At 36.4% G+C, this 17,963-nt stretch overlaps 1 protein-coding gene across 2 annotated transcripts in view; it reads left to right on the top strand.

The window, feature by feature from the left end:
* ZNF385D (zinc finger protein 385D) overlaps window positions 1-17,963 on the top strand; it is a 436,566-nt gene that overhangs the window by 334,689 nt on the left and 83,914 nt on the right. For both annotated transcript variants that reach the window (XM_055806625.1, XM_027782780.2), the window contains one exon: window positions 5,912-6,022. In XM_055806625.1, coding sequence (XP_055662600.1) covers window positions 5,912-6,022 — 111 coding nt within the window. The remainder of the gene's footprint in view (window positions 1-5,911; window positions 6,023-17,963) is intronic.

Here is a 17,963-nt window from a genome sequence, read left to right as displayed (position 1 = left end):
ACTTCTGGAAAGCATCAGACCTACTACACATGCTACACAGATTTTTTTATTTTAACCTGCACAGTTAATAAATGATTTCAAAAGGGTTGAGATGGATGTGCACAAGTAGAAATGCACTGCAGTGTGTGACACTCAGGAGTTCCAATACTTCCTGGAACTTTTAGAGCAGTTGCACATGCTTTGTTCAGCTTGAATGTGGAACTGCAATAGATGCCAAGTACCTCCTAGAGAAGAAGGAGCTACCACTCAGCTGAACAGTGCCCATAATACAGGCATCCTATATGGGCAATATGAGGCTGAATGGCCAGCAGCTTTCCAAAATACCACTTTCTAAGTAATAATAAAATATAATATAATATGATGTAATACAATATTGCTGCATCTGTACAGTTGACCAGCATGATTGCAAGGGAAATGATTGTGAATTCTTGACACTAATGAAATCGGAGAGAAACTGGTCAATTGGAAATATTCAAATTAAGCCCTCAGAGAGTTTCAAAAAGTCCCCCAGCTGTAAATGACAGTGGCTTTCTAGGATTGAGGAGCTTTCCTATGGTTTTAGTAACTGCTCTTCTGTGTTTCTAATAGTATGTCACAATTATAATACAGTAGACAGTTTTATGTTTGAACTGTTTGGTGTCAAAACTGCATCCATCATGCAGTTTTAAAAATGGATTAAGTTCAGCAGTAAATATAAACTGTGAAGGATATGATTAAATTTTGTTCTTATTTGCTTTGTAAGGTATTGTGTATGTGGTTTGTACAGGATTTTCGGTTTCCAACGCTCTTATTAGTTTCACCATTTGTAGGAACATAAAGGAATGAATGAAAGGAGCCCCTGCTGAGTTATCTTTATTTCTTGTCAATTTTATAATTAAGATGTTCACATAAGTCTCAACTCATATGTGGAAATATTAATACCTTGCCTGCAAGTATAATATTACAGTGTGCTTGTAAGACTTAATTTTCGTATTTACAATTTAATGTTTGTAGAAATGCAGACCTACCATAAGAAACTGTACTCAGATTATCATTCCTTTTAATGTTATTTTCATTGAAACATTGACTTGTGTTAACATATGGGTTTTAAGATATTCTGAGAGCTGTTGGTAGCTGTGTCACTAAATTCACTTACCTATTTGAGTAATAGAGGTCAGTTTTTTGGTGGGTAATTTTTTTGTAAATTACCACTAAAATGGTCTACAGCAATTTTTTTTTCCTAAGAGCTTCAATGACCTGATATGTTTTTCTGTTCACTTAGTATAGGACCATGGTGATCTGAGTCAATTCTTTGCAGCTAAATTCTTTGGCCTTGAGGTAAAAATACTTTTTTACTTATTTGATTTTTAGACCTGCCGTATGTTCTGAACAGACTCTGGGCGTCCACATTACCTTCATGCTTGATCTGGATGCTTTTATTTATAGGCCTTAGTGCAATTCCATTAGTTTACTGCCAACTTCAGGCATTTGAAATGCTCAAGTCTTGCCCCTTGGTTTTAATACACAATTAAAAAATAAAATAAAAATTGCTCCCTTTGGTTTATGGCCTTTTGTGAGTTGAGTCTTTATGGATCAAACTTGCTTGCTTTCCTTTGCTATCAGTTTGTCATTTTTAAGTTAGGCATACTCTTATGCCTCTGGGATAAGAAATCACATAAAAAGGACTAATAAAATTTATGTATATTAAAAAATTGTTGAAATTCAGGAAGAGGTATGTGTTTAAATTTCAGTTTCAGCATAAAAAATACTGACAAAAAAATAATGAACACCACTTAGTAATTATTTGTGGAAATTATGTAAAAATTACATTTCCAAAGGATCAAATTTCTCTGTAGGTAGAATTTACCAGCATAGGTTCTGCCTTCTGCAGGTATTAAATGAAATTTAATGAGATGGATATTTGGCTACAGAAGGCCTTCAAGGATGACAGCTGTGGTGATTCTGGAAAATTTGCCCATGAAGTTAGGATAACATGGGATCTCCTGGGTCAACTTCTTGGTGATTTTGTGGTAGATGTTTCATCCAGAAAAGTTCATAGAACAGCCACGCCTTTCACCTGCAGTGCGCAAAATAAAGAGCTCTTTCATGCTTTATATAGGTAAGCACAAGAACAAAGGAAAACGTGGGTAAGGTCATTGATCTGACAAGGATGAATTTGAAACAAGCAAGCAAAACCAAATGGGAGGGGTAAGGTCAAAACTGAGAAAATGCACTAAGGGGCCAACTTCTGCTATGCCCTTGGTTTAAGCCTGGGTTTTGCTGAAGTATGGTAAGCTCCTAAAGATCTTGGGATGGGAAAACAGTGTTTGATCAAAGAAAGTAATTAATATCATGTTGCCACAAATTTCAGCGTGAATAATTAAAACTTAGATGATATTATTGCCGTGCATTTTAGGTATTGAAAACAAAAATTAACTGAATGAAATATAAAACCTTTCATATTTATCTTCATTGCCCAAACCAACGACTACCTCGTGGTTTGCAGTGAACTTTGAGCAATGTGCTATCCCTGGGCTGACCACAAGGGAAGATGTGACCACAGCCTGCATGACATATTAAGATGTACCTAGTTCTGGATAGTAGAAAAGCAAAAGGTAGTGAGCAAGTCAAACAGAGGGCAGCTCACCCTCTTTGTGTTGTAACTTACAGTGAATACATTGGCGAGAGGAAGTAAAGGGACATCTTGCGAACCTTGCTCTCCTGCACAGCTTTGACAGCTGAATCATAATCTTTCATGTGAATTGCAAAACTCTCTGTCCTTCACTGTAAATGGGATTAAATTAACTCAGTTGCATCAAAGAAAAAAAATAAAACCTCAGTGATTGTAGTATAGCACTACTAATGTGTAAAAAGTAGATCTTACAAAAGTTTATCGTGGTAACTTTTATTTTGAAAGCAAATACCACTTACATAAGTGGAAATAAAATTTCTATGTGTAATTAGTAACGTTCAGTGTGCCTAGGAGTGCTTGGAGATTCTGTTAAGTATCTCACCACTTGCTGATTTTCTCAGCTACATGATATTGTTTCCCTCTTTATACCTCCCTGCAATCCTTGCTTTCTATTTTCTAGCAATCAGCTGCCTCTCTTTGTTCCTCTGACTCTCAGCAGGGCTCCTCTCTCTTTTCCAGTATCTGTGAGATCTGAGTGCTTATCAGAATGCACCTAGGTATCCTGTTACCTCTCAAATTTCCGGCATAAAACTTCTGGAGGTTTATCTGGTGCTTTTGGATATTTATTTGAAATCTATGGATTGGTGGTGTTTCCCAAATGAGATCTCAAGAAAAAAAATTATAATGTCAAAATAGAACTCCAGCATTCTGCCCCAACTTTATTAGAATCTGGGGCTAAGTTATGAAATCTAGTTCTGCTTTGCAGTATCAAAGAGAAGTTGGCAGACAAGGGATTCTTACTTTGAAGCAGCTTTTCTTAATCAACTTGGAGGCTATCCAGAATGCTTCTTTATTTAGAGCCACAAACACAAATCATCCAGTTCACAATAAGGCCATGTAGCTGTGTATCTAGAAGTCTGCGTCTTTGGAAAGGGAAAGGAAGTGTGCAGATGGATTTCTGTATCAACAGATAAACAAGAGAAAATCTGTGGAGCGATTAGGAATGAAACTCCACATTTTTCCATGAGACCAGAATAAAATTGAATACAAAATAGACCAACTACTCTACACATTCATGTCTTTCTCAATTCTGAAAAATTGTGTCATTCTAAATATATGAGCATTATTTCCCTCAGAAATCCAACGCCATTTGGAGCTAGAATTCTTACTGTGAAAATGGATAAATCCAGCCAAAAAATTAGTTGTTCCATCTTATGAACCATGGTGGTACCTTTCACATAACCCTTAGAGAGCTTCTTTGTTGGCTTTCTTATCTTATGGCCCCTGTGAGAGAATGCAAAAGTGTTTTAACATGTTAACACTGAAGACTACACTAACGGTACCTCACAACTCCAGTTAATGTGAAGGCAAACAGATTGGATCAAAGAATGCACAATTTCTTGTTACTATGTGCTGATTTACACCTGTGCCTGAGCTTGAAGTTGCCCCAAGTATTTTAGACCTGCAGTGGCAAAAGGAACAGGGCTAGGCTAGGCTAAACTTCTCCAAACTTCAACAGCAGTGAAATAGTGTTAATTAAGACCAAGTCATGCTTTAGTGTTGAAAATCGCAGGATACAGGTCTGTTGGTTCTGCTGGCATAAGAAGTCACCTCTTGGGTGGTGGAGCAGTTGAGAAAAGAAGAGCTGTTAATGTCTATTTACTTTCCTGTGTGGTGGTATTCTTTGTGGTCTATACAATGTTATTTTTGGACTGTGGGCTTTTTCAAGATCATATTACTGAGTAAAATGAGTGCCGCTAGCGCATGGTTTGATCACTGCAGAAAGTCTTACACAGCATGCTGTAGTGTTTCAGAGCTTAATATACTCTGACCTTAGCCATCAGTGTTATTTTGTGGTTATGTTACGGTGGCATCCCTAGTTTCTAGGTGGGATTGGTGTTCTTTTATGCTGGTGGTTGCACAAATGTATGATGTATTTCACTTTCACATCAAATTGAAGAGGATGCTCAAACTGAGCATTCCTTCCAAATCTTTCTATAAAGCTCTGCCATTTTCCTTGTTCCTTGTTTTTTACCAATCTGAATTTCTTTTCAATAGGGATTAGCTTAATGACCTGTTTCATATCTGACAATGAACAGCTGTCAGTTGATGCAAAATTTCTGCAGTGACCTGTTCTGGATTTGCTGCAATAGAGACCATGACTGTCTACCATTTCAGTTTCCCTGAATAATTGATTACTCTAAGGGAAAGCTCTGATTCTTTATTTATCAAATAACCCTTTGCTAACAGACTAGAAGAAAGTGAATCATGGGGACATGAGCATAGAATTTTATTTTTTTTTTCTCAAGACACGTGCAAATTATGCTGTGTGAACACTGGTTATAAACACAGGACAATTAGTTGTACCTGCATCATCAAAATCCATGAAGTTTTAAGAATACAATTTAAAGATAAAAACTGTCAGTGGCTTTACCAAGTTGCTGTAAAGCTGTTACTAGATTTTAAAAATAGCTGACAAATGTTTCCTGTGAAAAAGAAATGAAAATAATTTTGACTGATGAATTCGGGGAAGGTGATTTCAATCCTTCACCTAAAAAAGCTACCTCTTAGGTAGCTTCTGTGAAATGCTCTGCCAAAATGGTATATTTTTTTTTATGGGACCCTGACTTGCAGACACTGAAAGATCAGTGTTCTAGTAGAGGTTACTTCAGAATAATGCTTTTAATGGAAGTCAAAATTTATCCTTAAAGTAGGGTTTATTCAAAATTATTTTCACAGCCATTTAGAAGAAACAATCTTTGGAGGATTTGGGGTTTTCATATGTTGTGTAGAGGTTGTTTTAGGGAAAAGATTCATTTACTGATTCCTGGGAAATTATGTTTTTCATAATACGGAGCTATTGTGTGTTATTCTGGAATTAATTGTATTTCACGTTTCCATTGATCCTTTTCATAGTAGTTTTATTTAAAATATTCTTGTTTCATTTTGTGACCTAGATTTTCTATGATATAAAAAAAAAAAATAATTGGTGTTTTGATGGGTAAACTTGTTCAGCATTTACGGGTTTTAACTTTTTTTCAGTGAGGGGAGATCGGTGTATATAGAGTTGAACTAAGGATATGTATTTCAAGATAACTAATGACACTTTTCTTTGTTCCTTTCTGTATTACCTCTTTAGAAACCTGCATGAAGAAGAAATACTAATTTTCAAAGAAAAATAATAGTTTTCTGTTATATGGGGTATGGTATGGCATGATGCAGAATCTGTTTTGAGACTATCGATGACATAGCATACAATGGAACAGCAAAAGCTTTTATTTTTTGTTTCTGTCTTTACAGATGGATCCAATTCAAAAAGCTGTAATAAATCATACATTTGGGGTTCCTCTTCCTCATCGAAGAAAGCAAATCATATCATGCAACATTTGCCAGCTGAGATTTAATTCTGATGTAAGTTGATTATTTTGTATCAGATTAGAAATATGTACTTATCTTCTAGGATGTGCCATAATTTGCATACATTTAACCTAAATGAAACATTGTGATTTTAGTTTGTGGCTTAGCAGATGAAAAGGCTGTAGGATGCTTCAAATAAACACAATTATTTAGTAGTGTTTATACACCCGGCCAGATATTCCCTGTGGATATATCCCTGCAAGCTCATCAGCTTCAGTTGTGCTGCACAGAGTGTAAATAGGAAAATGGACTGATCCATTACTGCTAATAAGGCTGAAATATTTGCTGGGTCCTAATTTTTCTACCAGTCCTGGTTATGTTTGCCTTCCTTTTCAGCCTGTAAATGTTAGAAGTTATTCAGATATACTCAGAGTCCTTGTGGGTCTAGCTTCCTTTTTCTACCTTTACAACAATATCTCTGTCTAGCCAGAATTGTATTTCAGTGCTCCTGTCCTGCCAGTACAAGGTTTTTAAAAAAAAAAAAAAAAGCCCTCGTGATTTTTTTGTCAATTGGATCCTACCTTACATCCTCTCACCCTTCCAGCAATGAAGTAGAGCAAGCTGAACTGGATATAGTCTGTAATATACAGAGGAAACCCTTCCCCCATAATTACCCAAGGAAGCTGTTCTGTGGTGCTCCTTGCCAAAGAATACCTGTTCTGTTGCAGAAAAACCTCTTAGAATTTAACTCCTTTATTTCCTTCTGCTATTTCCTTCTGTATATTTTCTTCTGCTATTCTAGTCTTTCCAGGAAGTTTCTTGACATGGGCATCACTGGTGGAAATTTACATTCCCCTGCCAAATGTCTTTCATTTGCTACCTGTTTTACTAATTTAAATATGAAAGTTACTTCTGTCAGAAAAAAAAAAAAATAAAAATCAGAGTGAGGTCTAACAAAAAAACATCCATGAAATTCCTGTCTCATGCTAGTTATATGAAGAATAAAATAATTCTTGTGTGCTGCTGCTTCTTTGTAGGTAGCTATTTATGTACAATTTGTACATAAAAATTTAAATTGAAACTTGAAGCTTTCTTTTTAGGATTGGCTGCCTAATGGTGAAAATAATGCAATTCTCTTCATTTCCATCAGCTTTTTATCCCTTAGAAATAATTTTTAACAAGATCTCAGTCACAATTTCCAAACCAGTCATCATCATGTACTTACTTTCACTGATAACTTGAGGTTTTCTAGTTCATGGACAGAATGGACAGCTTCCTTTTATAACATCGACATCATTCTCAAACAGTGGTGCAAGGAAGGGTAATATATTCTCTGGAGCAATCTTTTCCCTCACAGATAAAAATAGGAGAGTCAAATAAGGCTCTTCCAAATTAGACTCTAGCCAGATACTAGAATTAGGACTGTGGATACTGAACCATTCATAGGGAGGAGATGATGGAGACTTCTGAGCCATAGCAATTGCACTAAGTGTGCAGCCCAACTCATCACTCATAATTTTAAGCTTTGTCTTAGGAAAAAGCATGTCATACTGACTGAATCATACACAGTATGTAGCTGCAAAAGATATCAAACACTTTGGTGTTACATACCAAAGTGAAACACCTCCTTTCAAAGAGGGTATACCATTTGTTAATCTGCTGAAAGATCCAGATGAAAGAGAGGATGAACACATCGTTAAAATGACTTAGTCATTAGCAGATACACAACTCTGATAGATACATGGAATGGAACATTTTCCAGCTAACAGGAGCTAGGCATTTTCTGGAATAAAATATTTGAATTAAAAATTCTTCTACACAGAAGCAAACAAGGTATCAGTGGACAGTTCTTACTCAAAGGACTGATAAGCTCCCATAGTGTTCCTTTTCTGCTGCTCCTAGAAAGGATTCCAAAGAAGAGAGGGGGAAGAAGCAGTGGCCATTTTCAGTCATCTACAGTGTCAAAAAAAACTGGTTTCAGAAGAAATCTATTTAGACTGCTCACAGCAAACTCTTGGAAGAAAAGCTGTTAAGCAGATGTTTAGTTGTCCCTTCACACCTTCAAGTGATAGAATCTTGAACTCCATTTTGCCAACACTGTTCTGCAGAAGGCTGCTTTAATGCTCCCCTCTCTCAAAGTAGATCAGTATCATTGACGTTATGCTATAGGGAGACCTTCTTGCTGAGTATATTTCACTTTCCACTTTCAATATTTACCTAATTTTTAAAGGAATCCCAATGTTGCTGATTGATGGAGAGATTGCAATCCAAAAGCTGCCCATTGATTAACCTGTGACAATATCTCTTCCCCTTTTCCCTGCCACACAGAAGAGATTTGCAGACATCTTTATGATCATCTCTTCTCAGTCCAGTGCTTATGTTTATTAATGCTTGTGCTGGTTTTGGCTGGGGTAGAGGTAATTTTCTTCATAGCAGCTAGTATGAGGCTATGTTTTGGATTTGTGCTGGAAACAGTATTGTGTGTCCAAAGAAGGGCAAGAAAGCTAGTGAAGGGTCTAGAGCACAAGTCCTATGAGGAGCAGCTGAGGGAACTGGTGTTGTTTAACCTGGACAAAGGAAGGTTCAGGCGAGACCTTATCACTGTCTACAACTACCTGCAAGGAGGTTGTAGAGAGCTGCGTTAGTCTCTTCTCCCATGTAATAACCGATAGGACAAGAGGAAAAGGTCTCAAGTTGTTCCAAGGAGGGTTTAGATTGGATATTAGGAAAAAATTCATAACCAAAGGGGTGGTCAAGCATTGGAACAGGCTGCCCGGGGAAGTGGTTGAGTCACCATCTCAGAGCTGACCCTAACTGACCCAAGGGGTGTTCCATACCATGTGGCATCAAGCTCAGCATATAAAGCTGGAGGAAGAAGCAGAAAGGGGGGGGGGTGTTCAGAGTTATGGTGTTCTGTCTTCCCAAGTAACCATTACATGACAGAGCCCTGCTTTCCTGAAGATGGCTGAACACCTGTCTGCTGATGGGAAGAAGTGAATAAATTCATTGTTTTGTTTTACTTGCATGAGGCGGCTTTTGCTTTGCCTATCAAATTGTCTTTATCTCAACCCATGAGTTTTCTCGCATCTACTCTTCTGTTTCTCCCACCCCACCGAGGGGGAGTGAGTGAATGGCTGTGTGGGGCTTAGCTGCCTGCTGGGTTAAACCACGACACTGCTGAAAAACAGAGTGCTCTGCTGAGGCTTTTCAAGAAATAATAAGTAGTCAGAGCTCCACCGCAGTTTAGAAATGCTTTTCTGCAATGTGATGGGAATAGGCAGAGCTAAGTTCCTCCATTGCTTGGGTAATTCTGAATGTTCACCAGTTTTTGAAGCAAAACTGTGCTAAATGAAAGATTTAATGTGGAGACTTAAAGGAAAGATTTCTTTGAAGAAATTCTAAGAGCTATTAGCTATCATTTTTTGATAACTCTACTATATGAATGGCAAGCACACACGTAATTTTTTTCTCTTGTTATTATGAAAAAGTTTTAATTTACTGAATATTCCTACCTTTCATTTTCATCATATTTTGTTGAACATGATTTAAAACCATAGCAACAATAAATAGCTTTTCTGTTCATAAACTTAGGGCTTTGTGGCTGTTCTACCAATACATCTTTATTTTTAGATGCTGGAGATAGGATTTATCAGAGAGTAATGAATAGAAATTCCATTTACCTACTGCACGACAGTATTATGAAAATGTTTACAATAAAACTGGTCTGTGAGATTTTTCATTTGTGCAGAGAATACAGAATTTTGTCCCCTTTGATACAGATTTCTTTCAGAGCTGAAGAGCTGCTTTTCTGGTTACATGGTATCAAAATTACATTTCAAAGAAAAATGAGAAAAGGCAGTACAATAGTCTAAAATCGTTTAGCTTCTTTCTAAAGGAGTTATCTATAAATCTTCATGACAGCTGTGTGTTCAGTATTTCTTTTTAAAATAAATCTTCTCATACAAGGGAAAGGAGGAATGAGCAAGTAACCAAGGCCTCTCCATGCTGAGAAAAAACATTAAAACAGCAGAGGTAGGTTCTGGGGAGTCTGTTTCAAGCAGTGATTTTTTAAATATATTTTTTTTCTGCATTGAGAGACTTCTCTATATAACATTTACATTCACATTGTGCATCCAATCCAGGGCAAAACTTTTTAAGTATGTGCTTAGCTGCAAGTGTATGTGTTGCCATTTAGATTTTGACAGCTGCTGAGAACTGTTGCACCAGTTCAGAAGAACTGTTAAATCCATGCTTTGTAGTAAATAGTAAACATCTGCTAAAAGCATCCTGTAAAGTGAAGTCCAGCTGACTTCAGTAGGACAACTCATGTGCCTACAGGTAGTTGTAGGAGTAAATTTTCTGCAAACATGAGGTTCACTTGAAAAAAAACCAACTAAACCCAAACCCACCCAACAAAAACTGCAAATAACCCCCACGACTTAGAAGAAAAGAGCTTACTATTTTTTTCCTCATTTTTTGATCATCTGTCTTTACTCTTTGATCTTTGTTTGCCCACATTTCTAATTTGATCCAGGTAGTAACTGTCTGTTAACAAGGTCAGTTCTTGCAAAGGGATTCTTTCTTTCTTTTCCCTCTCATTTAATGCAGATGGCGGAGTGATAATCTACCTTGCCTTTAGAGAAAAGGTTGGGCAGCATTTTTATGTACTCACAGGACCTGAATTCCATTATGATACACTGTAAAAATATTTCCAAATGTTAGCCAGAAATTACTGTTTGACTTAAATCACAACAGTAATAATATTCTCCTGAAAATCATGAGCAGTGTGCTTATCATGGGGTCCTTATTTGTTGATTTTATTTTTTTTACCTTGTTTTTCTCCATCTCTTATAAAGCAAAGGTACCGCTGAATCAATATATAGTTGAACTATATGGAATTGTTAGGATTCAAAAATTGCTGTTCTGGTAGAAGAATACTAAAGGAATTTTTTGAGGGTAAGGTTGCAATATGGCTTCATAGTATTTTACTATGGCTCTAACTTTCATGGGGAAAAAAGCAGAACCAGAGGACGTTTATCCTATTTTAGGTTATACTTGGGATCTAGAACAAATGATTAAAGTATCAATTTGCGAGCACCTAAGGGATAATAAGGTGATAACAAATAGCCAACATGAATTTGTCAAGAATAAATCATGTCAAACCAATCTAATTTTCTCCTTTGACAGAGTAATTGGTCTAATGGATAATAGGGAATAAATAGATGTGATATATTTTGGCTTTAATAAGGGTTGGTACAGTCCTGACAGTCTTGTAAAACAAACAGGGGAATACGGTCCAGGTGAAATTGTTAAAACTTGGTTCCATGACAGATTGAAAACTGTACTGAGGGTAGTTGCTGATGGTTTCCTGTCAAAACAAAAGAGCACTACTAGTCAGGATCTGCAGGAACCTGTTCTGTGCTTGCTGCTACTCTAAATTTTCATTAGCAATGTGTCTGACAGAGCAGAAGAGTGCATATATCAGGTTTGTGGATGACACCTAGATGGAGGGTGGCAGGCGCTTAATGCAAGATGGCAAGTTCAGGATTGCAGTCCAAAATTATCTTCACCAGTTGGAGAAAATACTCTGGAATTTCGACAACTGCAATAAATAAAAGCACAAACTGTTGTGCTTAGACTGGAAAAATTAAATGCACAAGTAGTAAAATGAGAAACATCTGGCTTAATGGGCAAAAAGGAATTGTAGTGAATCATAGTCCAAATGTACATTAACAATTGCTAATGGGGGGAAAAAAAAAAAAATCACCCAACTAATCCTATGATTTTTTTTCGCCCCAAGAGCATAACATTTATCAGTAGACAGGTAAGTATTTCCACAGTACTTGAAACTGGCAGTGCCTCAGGTGAAGAACTTTTTAGACCAGTGGTCATCACACTTTAACAATTAGTTAAACTAACAAATTAGTTGCAGAATTTAGGAGACATTCGCTAGTATGACTAGGTAAGAAGAAATTTCACTCAGCTAGGGAAAATAGAAAGATGGTTGTGCCAGCCATCAAGCACATTTATCTGTTATCTCAAGGCAATTTTAATTTTGGTCTTTCCAGACCAATGTGTCTGTGTTCTGTGAAGTCATCAGCCTGATTCTTTAAGGAGATTTTCTTGTGCAAACGTTTACAGATGCTCAACATCCCCTTAAAGCCAGTGTTACTCTATGAAGATATAGTGTTAATTGCAGCACTTGTACCTCATCAAGAATAAAACTTCCAGAATTAATTTTAAATATAGATACACACAAATTGGGTTTAGGTATATAATTTATATAGTTACATAACTCCACATATATATGTGTGTGTATGTATATATACACATATGCTACTTCTTTCTAATAATGCACCATCTTTCCTGTACTATGGAGTTCAGCATAGGGAGAAACAAATGTTGATTGCAGTTGTGGAATTGTACATGCCGTTCGAGATCAGAATGTGAGTCAGAATGAAAGTACATTCACAGGTTGACAGTTTTCCAGAGATACAGTTTTATAGTATTCACTGGGAAAAGCAGCAAGTAATCACAGAAAGTGATTAGTACAGAAATTTCCATGGGATATCTGGCATCTATATGAGCACATTATGGAAACCCTAAAGAATTGTTAACAGAATTATTCAAGATATGTGATTTTTTGCATTCCAAAAGTTTTATAGTACAGAATATTTTGCACTTACATTGCATACATGAAAAATTGGAAAACAGCCTAGTATTTTTCTTAGATATTCAGTGGAGTCTTTTTTTACAGGCCTAGCCTGCACATTTTAGAAGTGTTACCTCCGCTTTCCTAAACCACGGTTTTAAAGGCTGCAGTACAAATTGCAGTCATGTTCTGTGCAGGTCTGGTCTTTCTCATACTAGAAAATTCAAACTTTTTTTTTTTTTTTTACTGTATTGTGGTTTTTCACCTTCTATGCAGTACTTTTATGTATTGTACAACCTAGAAGCAGAAATCATTCCTATCTGACACAGCATCATTTTTTGCTTCAGAGTACTTTTGGAGGTGTTGAACTGAGTCCCCAGACTGATAGCTGAAGGAGGTGGATATTTCCTTGTCACTTAAGCATTGCTTACAAACTAAATATTTGGGATGATTCTCAGTAACTGCTGTAGGTGGTCTCTTAGTGATCTACGAAAACTCTTCGCTAATCCTTGTACTTATCTACTCTCTTGTAATGAAAGGAACCTATTCTGTCTAGAAAGCCTGTACTGTTGCAGAACATGGACCAGCCCAGAGGTATAAGGCTCACAGAGGCACTGCCTGAGGACAAGGCGGCAGTAGGAAAGGACAGCTTTAAGTTATTGAACTTTTAGAAAGCATGCTCTTTAATGTTAGCTGGTTACTCAGCCTGATGAGGATGGGGAGAGATGGAGTGCCTTGCTGTTGTACTGCAAGCCTTACACTTTCCTCTCAAAATTCACTGCCCAGCCACATTCAGCAGTGACAGCTGAAGAGAGAGTGTCTAAATTAAGCACTGGAACAGGCTGCCCAGGGAAGCAGTTGGGTCACAATCTCTGGAGGTATTTAAAAGATGTGCAGACATGGCTTTTAGGTGCAGGATTTAGTGGTGGATTTAGCATTAGGTTAACAGTTGGACTCGATGATCTTAAGGGTCTTTTCCAACCTAAATGATTTTATTCTATAAATCCAGGAGAAAGCAAAGCCTAGTGCTTCCAGCTACTTGGTCCCTGCACAAGCAAAGGTTATGGAGAAATGTCTAATATCTATATCGGCTGAACATCAGACTCAGTATAGGAACATAATCCTAGACAGATTAAAACATTCAGCTGATCAGCAGCTCTTGCTGTATTAGAACTTAAAGATTATGTAAAATTTAGACTTTTAAAATTCACTTTTGTCAACTCTTGCTTCCTGCCTCTGCTCATCCTACCAGCTTATTTCATTTTCAAAGCACTCACTTTTATTGATAAAACAAGTCAATTGTGCAGAAGGTTTGATATCTCTTGAAAATTACTTGAGTTTGCTAGAAATGATCTGTGAATAGGCAATGGCTCTCTCTGATAGTCCTGTTTATAACTTGCAAAAGATTAATGACCAGTATTCTGACTTTGCAATATGGAGACAAATTGGTTTAAAAGGTTTCTGCTTCTGGCACCGAAGTGAATGGTTGCAGTATGTTTGCCCTTTTGGGGCCAGCTTTAACTTCTGCTTGGGTGTAGATGATCTCAGAACTGCAAAGAGCAGAAGGAGAGGAAGGCAGAGGTGAGATCAGTTAATAAGAGGGAAAGTCTGAAATAAAAGCAACATCCTTCCTGCATTTGAACACATCCATGCTTGTTACTGTCAAAAATTCTCCCTCTATCAGACATTATTAAAGTAGAATATAACAAAGTACCAGAAAACATGATACTGGGGGTAGGAAGCAGACCTAAATGGTCTCATAGGCCCTAGATTTTCTAAAATCTGATTTCAGTGCTTAATGTGGATTATCTGTCACTCACTCACATGACTTCCAGGCAAATTACATATTTATTTCCAGTGGTTTGAATGAGTTGGGTCCTGAAGTTGCATTCTTTGGTTTACAATGGTGTCAGAAAGATTTTGTGCCTGGAGGAGAGTGGAAGAACATAAGAATGAAATTCAAATGCTAAAGTTGGGCAGGTAGTGGCTAACTGGAGTTTGTTTGAAGTCTTTGGCTGGAATTGTGGAAATGAAGAAACTGCTTAGTATTTTTGAACTGTATGTTGAAAAATACCATTTTATACACAAGGGAATTGGTATAGACAGGGGGAGATATAGACAGTATAAAAGGTTTAGACAGTGTAAAAGGGGGGGAAAGAAATCTTTCTTCCAATTCTTTCATGATCCATTCATGGAAAAGACAGCCCATTTCAATGGCAAGGAGAGAAGCTTCTGCTTTATCGCTTCTTATCACAGGCTTATTTGTAATTGAGGCATTTTTTCCTGTCAGCTTCCTCAGTCAACATGAGAAGTGTATCAGTCAAGTCTAATAAACAATTGAAACTTATTAATTGAAAATCAATAACTTTGATGGGTATTCTTTACAGAAACTACTTTCCATAAGCGAGTCATAACCTGAAAGGAAAGATAAAATGTAAACTCTGCTGCACAGTCTTCATCTAGCTCTGGTTTGTTATAACCTCTTCCTTAGAAATTTATTTTTAAAATTAAAAATTTATACAGTAGAGAATCTGAGATTCTGAATTATTAATAATAGGTGAAGATAACAAACTTCACCATAAAAAAGGCAAACTATTGTCTGCTTTCAGTCACAAATCAGTGACTGGCTCACTTTCTTAGGCATTGTTAAGGCTGTAAAGAAGAACGAGGAGAAGAGGAATAGGCAAGGCTACATGTCAAAGTCTGGTCCACAGAAAGAGCACATAGTGAAGAAAATGTATGGTTTTGTGTAATGTAGAAAGATCTCCATCAAAATGAGTTAAATTATGTAAATTGTATTTTTGCTCAAAAAAAGTATCCTAATTTATTCTAAGAATGCATGAAAAGTAATGTTGCTCTTGTACTTGGCTTTGGTTGATTATACTTTGTTCCAACAGCCATAAAACTTTTCAAATAATCTTACAATAACTCTGGACGGACACACACACACAGAGCCCCTTTCTCTTTTTGGTCAGTAAAATTGCACCCCCTGGGGTACCTGTGATGTATTCTTCTTCACTGTATCTGTGCAGCTACCTCTTGTAGCAAATACAATATTTCCTTTTATGAGAATTACTATTAAACATAACTGCCCATGATGTAAACAAATTGCACTTCAGAACCTCCAGGCCTGACTTTTGCAGTCCCTTGGTTCTTTTATCACTCCTCTCATATCTTTTACAGTCTCTGGAGATATTGCTATGCTGTGTACTTACATCACAGCTAACAGCTGGTAGTCTGATGCTCTGAAGGAGTGGAACTGCAACCTAATATCTGCTTTTAAAAGCTTTATATTGGAATAAAAAAGCACACATTTGATCTATACCTTTGAGGGTGTATTGCCCCACTCATGCATTTTTTTTTTTTTTTTTTTAATCTCATCTGAAAATGAAGTCTTTAAAGGTTTAAAATGGCCAAAGGGGACTGACTTCATTTCAGGAAATAATACAATATGGCACTTACACTGAACTCCCCCATGGACTTTAAAATCTTGATTATGAATTCAAAACAGGTATTCAAACCGAGGCAATGCTTTACTGGCATACCATACAGGTACTTTCATATATTTGTTTCATGAATTGATCTCAAACTGTGATTTTAAAAATGCAAGGGCTCGTGCTGTTTAGAGTTTATATAGGTCTCATTGTGTCATGGTAGAATAACTGTAGATACAGATATGTACTAAATGCACTGAATTCATTTACGTTAGCTCTTTTTGGATGGTCATAAATGTTTCTTTTTATTCTTTAGAAAGGAGATTTTAGAAGGTAGTCTCTGAACAGGTTTTATCCTTTCCCCAGTGTAGCCTATTTTTTCTGTATCAGTGGACTTGTCATGATAATCAACTTTTTTGTCCCGACCATCAATCACTCCTGATTACAGCTGGGGAGTAGTTCTGTTCTGTTGATCAGCCCATCAGTGCACATAATGTTACACCTGGAGACAAGTGAAAATCATCCCTTGATGGGAGAATCACTTGCCTTCAAGTCTTTTGTCTGAAGTATTTTAATTTACATTTAGAGTCCTGTTGCAGTTGTCAGTGCTTGCTTTGATTTTATTATTTCTTCGACAAAAATAATAAGTTCAGTTGATCTTTCCCTACATGATTAGAAGAATGCTTTTTTTATTTCAAGTAGCGTCTTATGTTGTAACTTTTCCACTTCATTGTACAAATATTGTGATAATTATCACTATATAAATTAAAATTTAAATGATTATGTGATACTTCACTAGAAGAAACTTAGTATATGCTAGACCAGAATTTTTGCAAAAGCTGTTTTGTTGGCTTTTAATCAAGTACTTGGCATGGTTAATATTTATCTTTAGTGTTCAATTTGTATGAAGTGGCTGTGTAGCAAACTTCATAGCAATGAAATAATTAAAAATTAAAGGCATCTTTCCTTTCTTTAAGGGAAATATGGCTTATTTGGTGAACACTACTGAATTACACACTTCTGAAAATAGGTGCATTCTATGTATCTAAAGCCAAGCATTTTTCCTTCCTTGTAATAAAGACGTTTTTCAGTTGTCACAAGAATGATGAAACTTCAGCTTGAGTAAATACTTTATATTTTTTTAGTAACTTAGATATGACTTTTAATTAGCTATAGAATAACCAGATGTAGTTTAATTGTACCATTTTTTCCCTCCCACAGTCACTTTTTTCTTTTAAGTATTTTTTTAAATTATTTTGTTACAAGCTTATCCTTTCACAATTTAAAAACGCCCACAACATCTAAGAAGACTGTAAACTTGATACTTCAAGGGCTACAGGATGAATTGTAAATGAAGAAGAAAGTAAAATATGAGAGTATGGGATAATAAAGATTTGATTAGCAACCGTGTTTTTACATGAAAGGTTTAATTAGCAGTAGCTCATTTTCCTATTCCTACTGGCCATTTTCAGGACAGCGATATATTGCTTTTTTGCAGTGAGTCATGCCACCAAATAGAAGGTATTATGTTTTCATTAGATGCAGACACTTCAGCATTATTATCTCTCACCTCAGTCTACACAGCAATACAAAACATGTCCAAATGTCATAATTTAATAGGCCAGTGATATATACAGTAATTTCAAAACTATGGGCTGTTTTAGATGCTTTGTTTTGTTTCTTTTAAAACTGATGGTAAAGGCACTAAATTGCAAATCAAATAATCACTCAAACAGGCTCACTTGTTATGTTCTGTCTGCTTGAATACCTTGTTTGCCAAGTACAGAATTTCATCACTTGTATAGAAGTTGGTCTTCCAAAGTGACAACCTGTTTATTTTTATGTTTTAGTAGTTAATGTGAGTATATTGCATAATTTTTATTTTACAGGGCACATCAATCTGCATTAC

The sequence above is a fragment of the Falco peregrinus genome, chromosome 5 (assembly GCF_023634155.1).
Source record: "Falco peregrinus isolate bFalPer1 chromosome 5, bFalPer1.pri, whole genome shotgun sequence".
NCBI lineage: Eukaryota > Metazoa > Chordata > Aves > Falconiformes > Falconidae > Falco > Falco peregrinus.
Note: the sequence above shows the minus strand (reverse complement) of the source record. Positions and strands in the feature narration are given on the sequence as shown.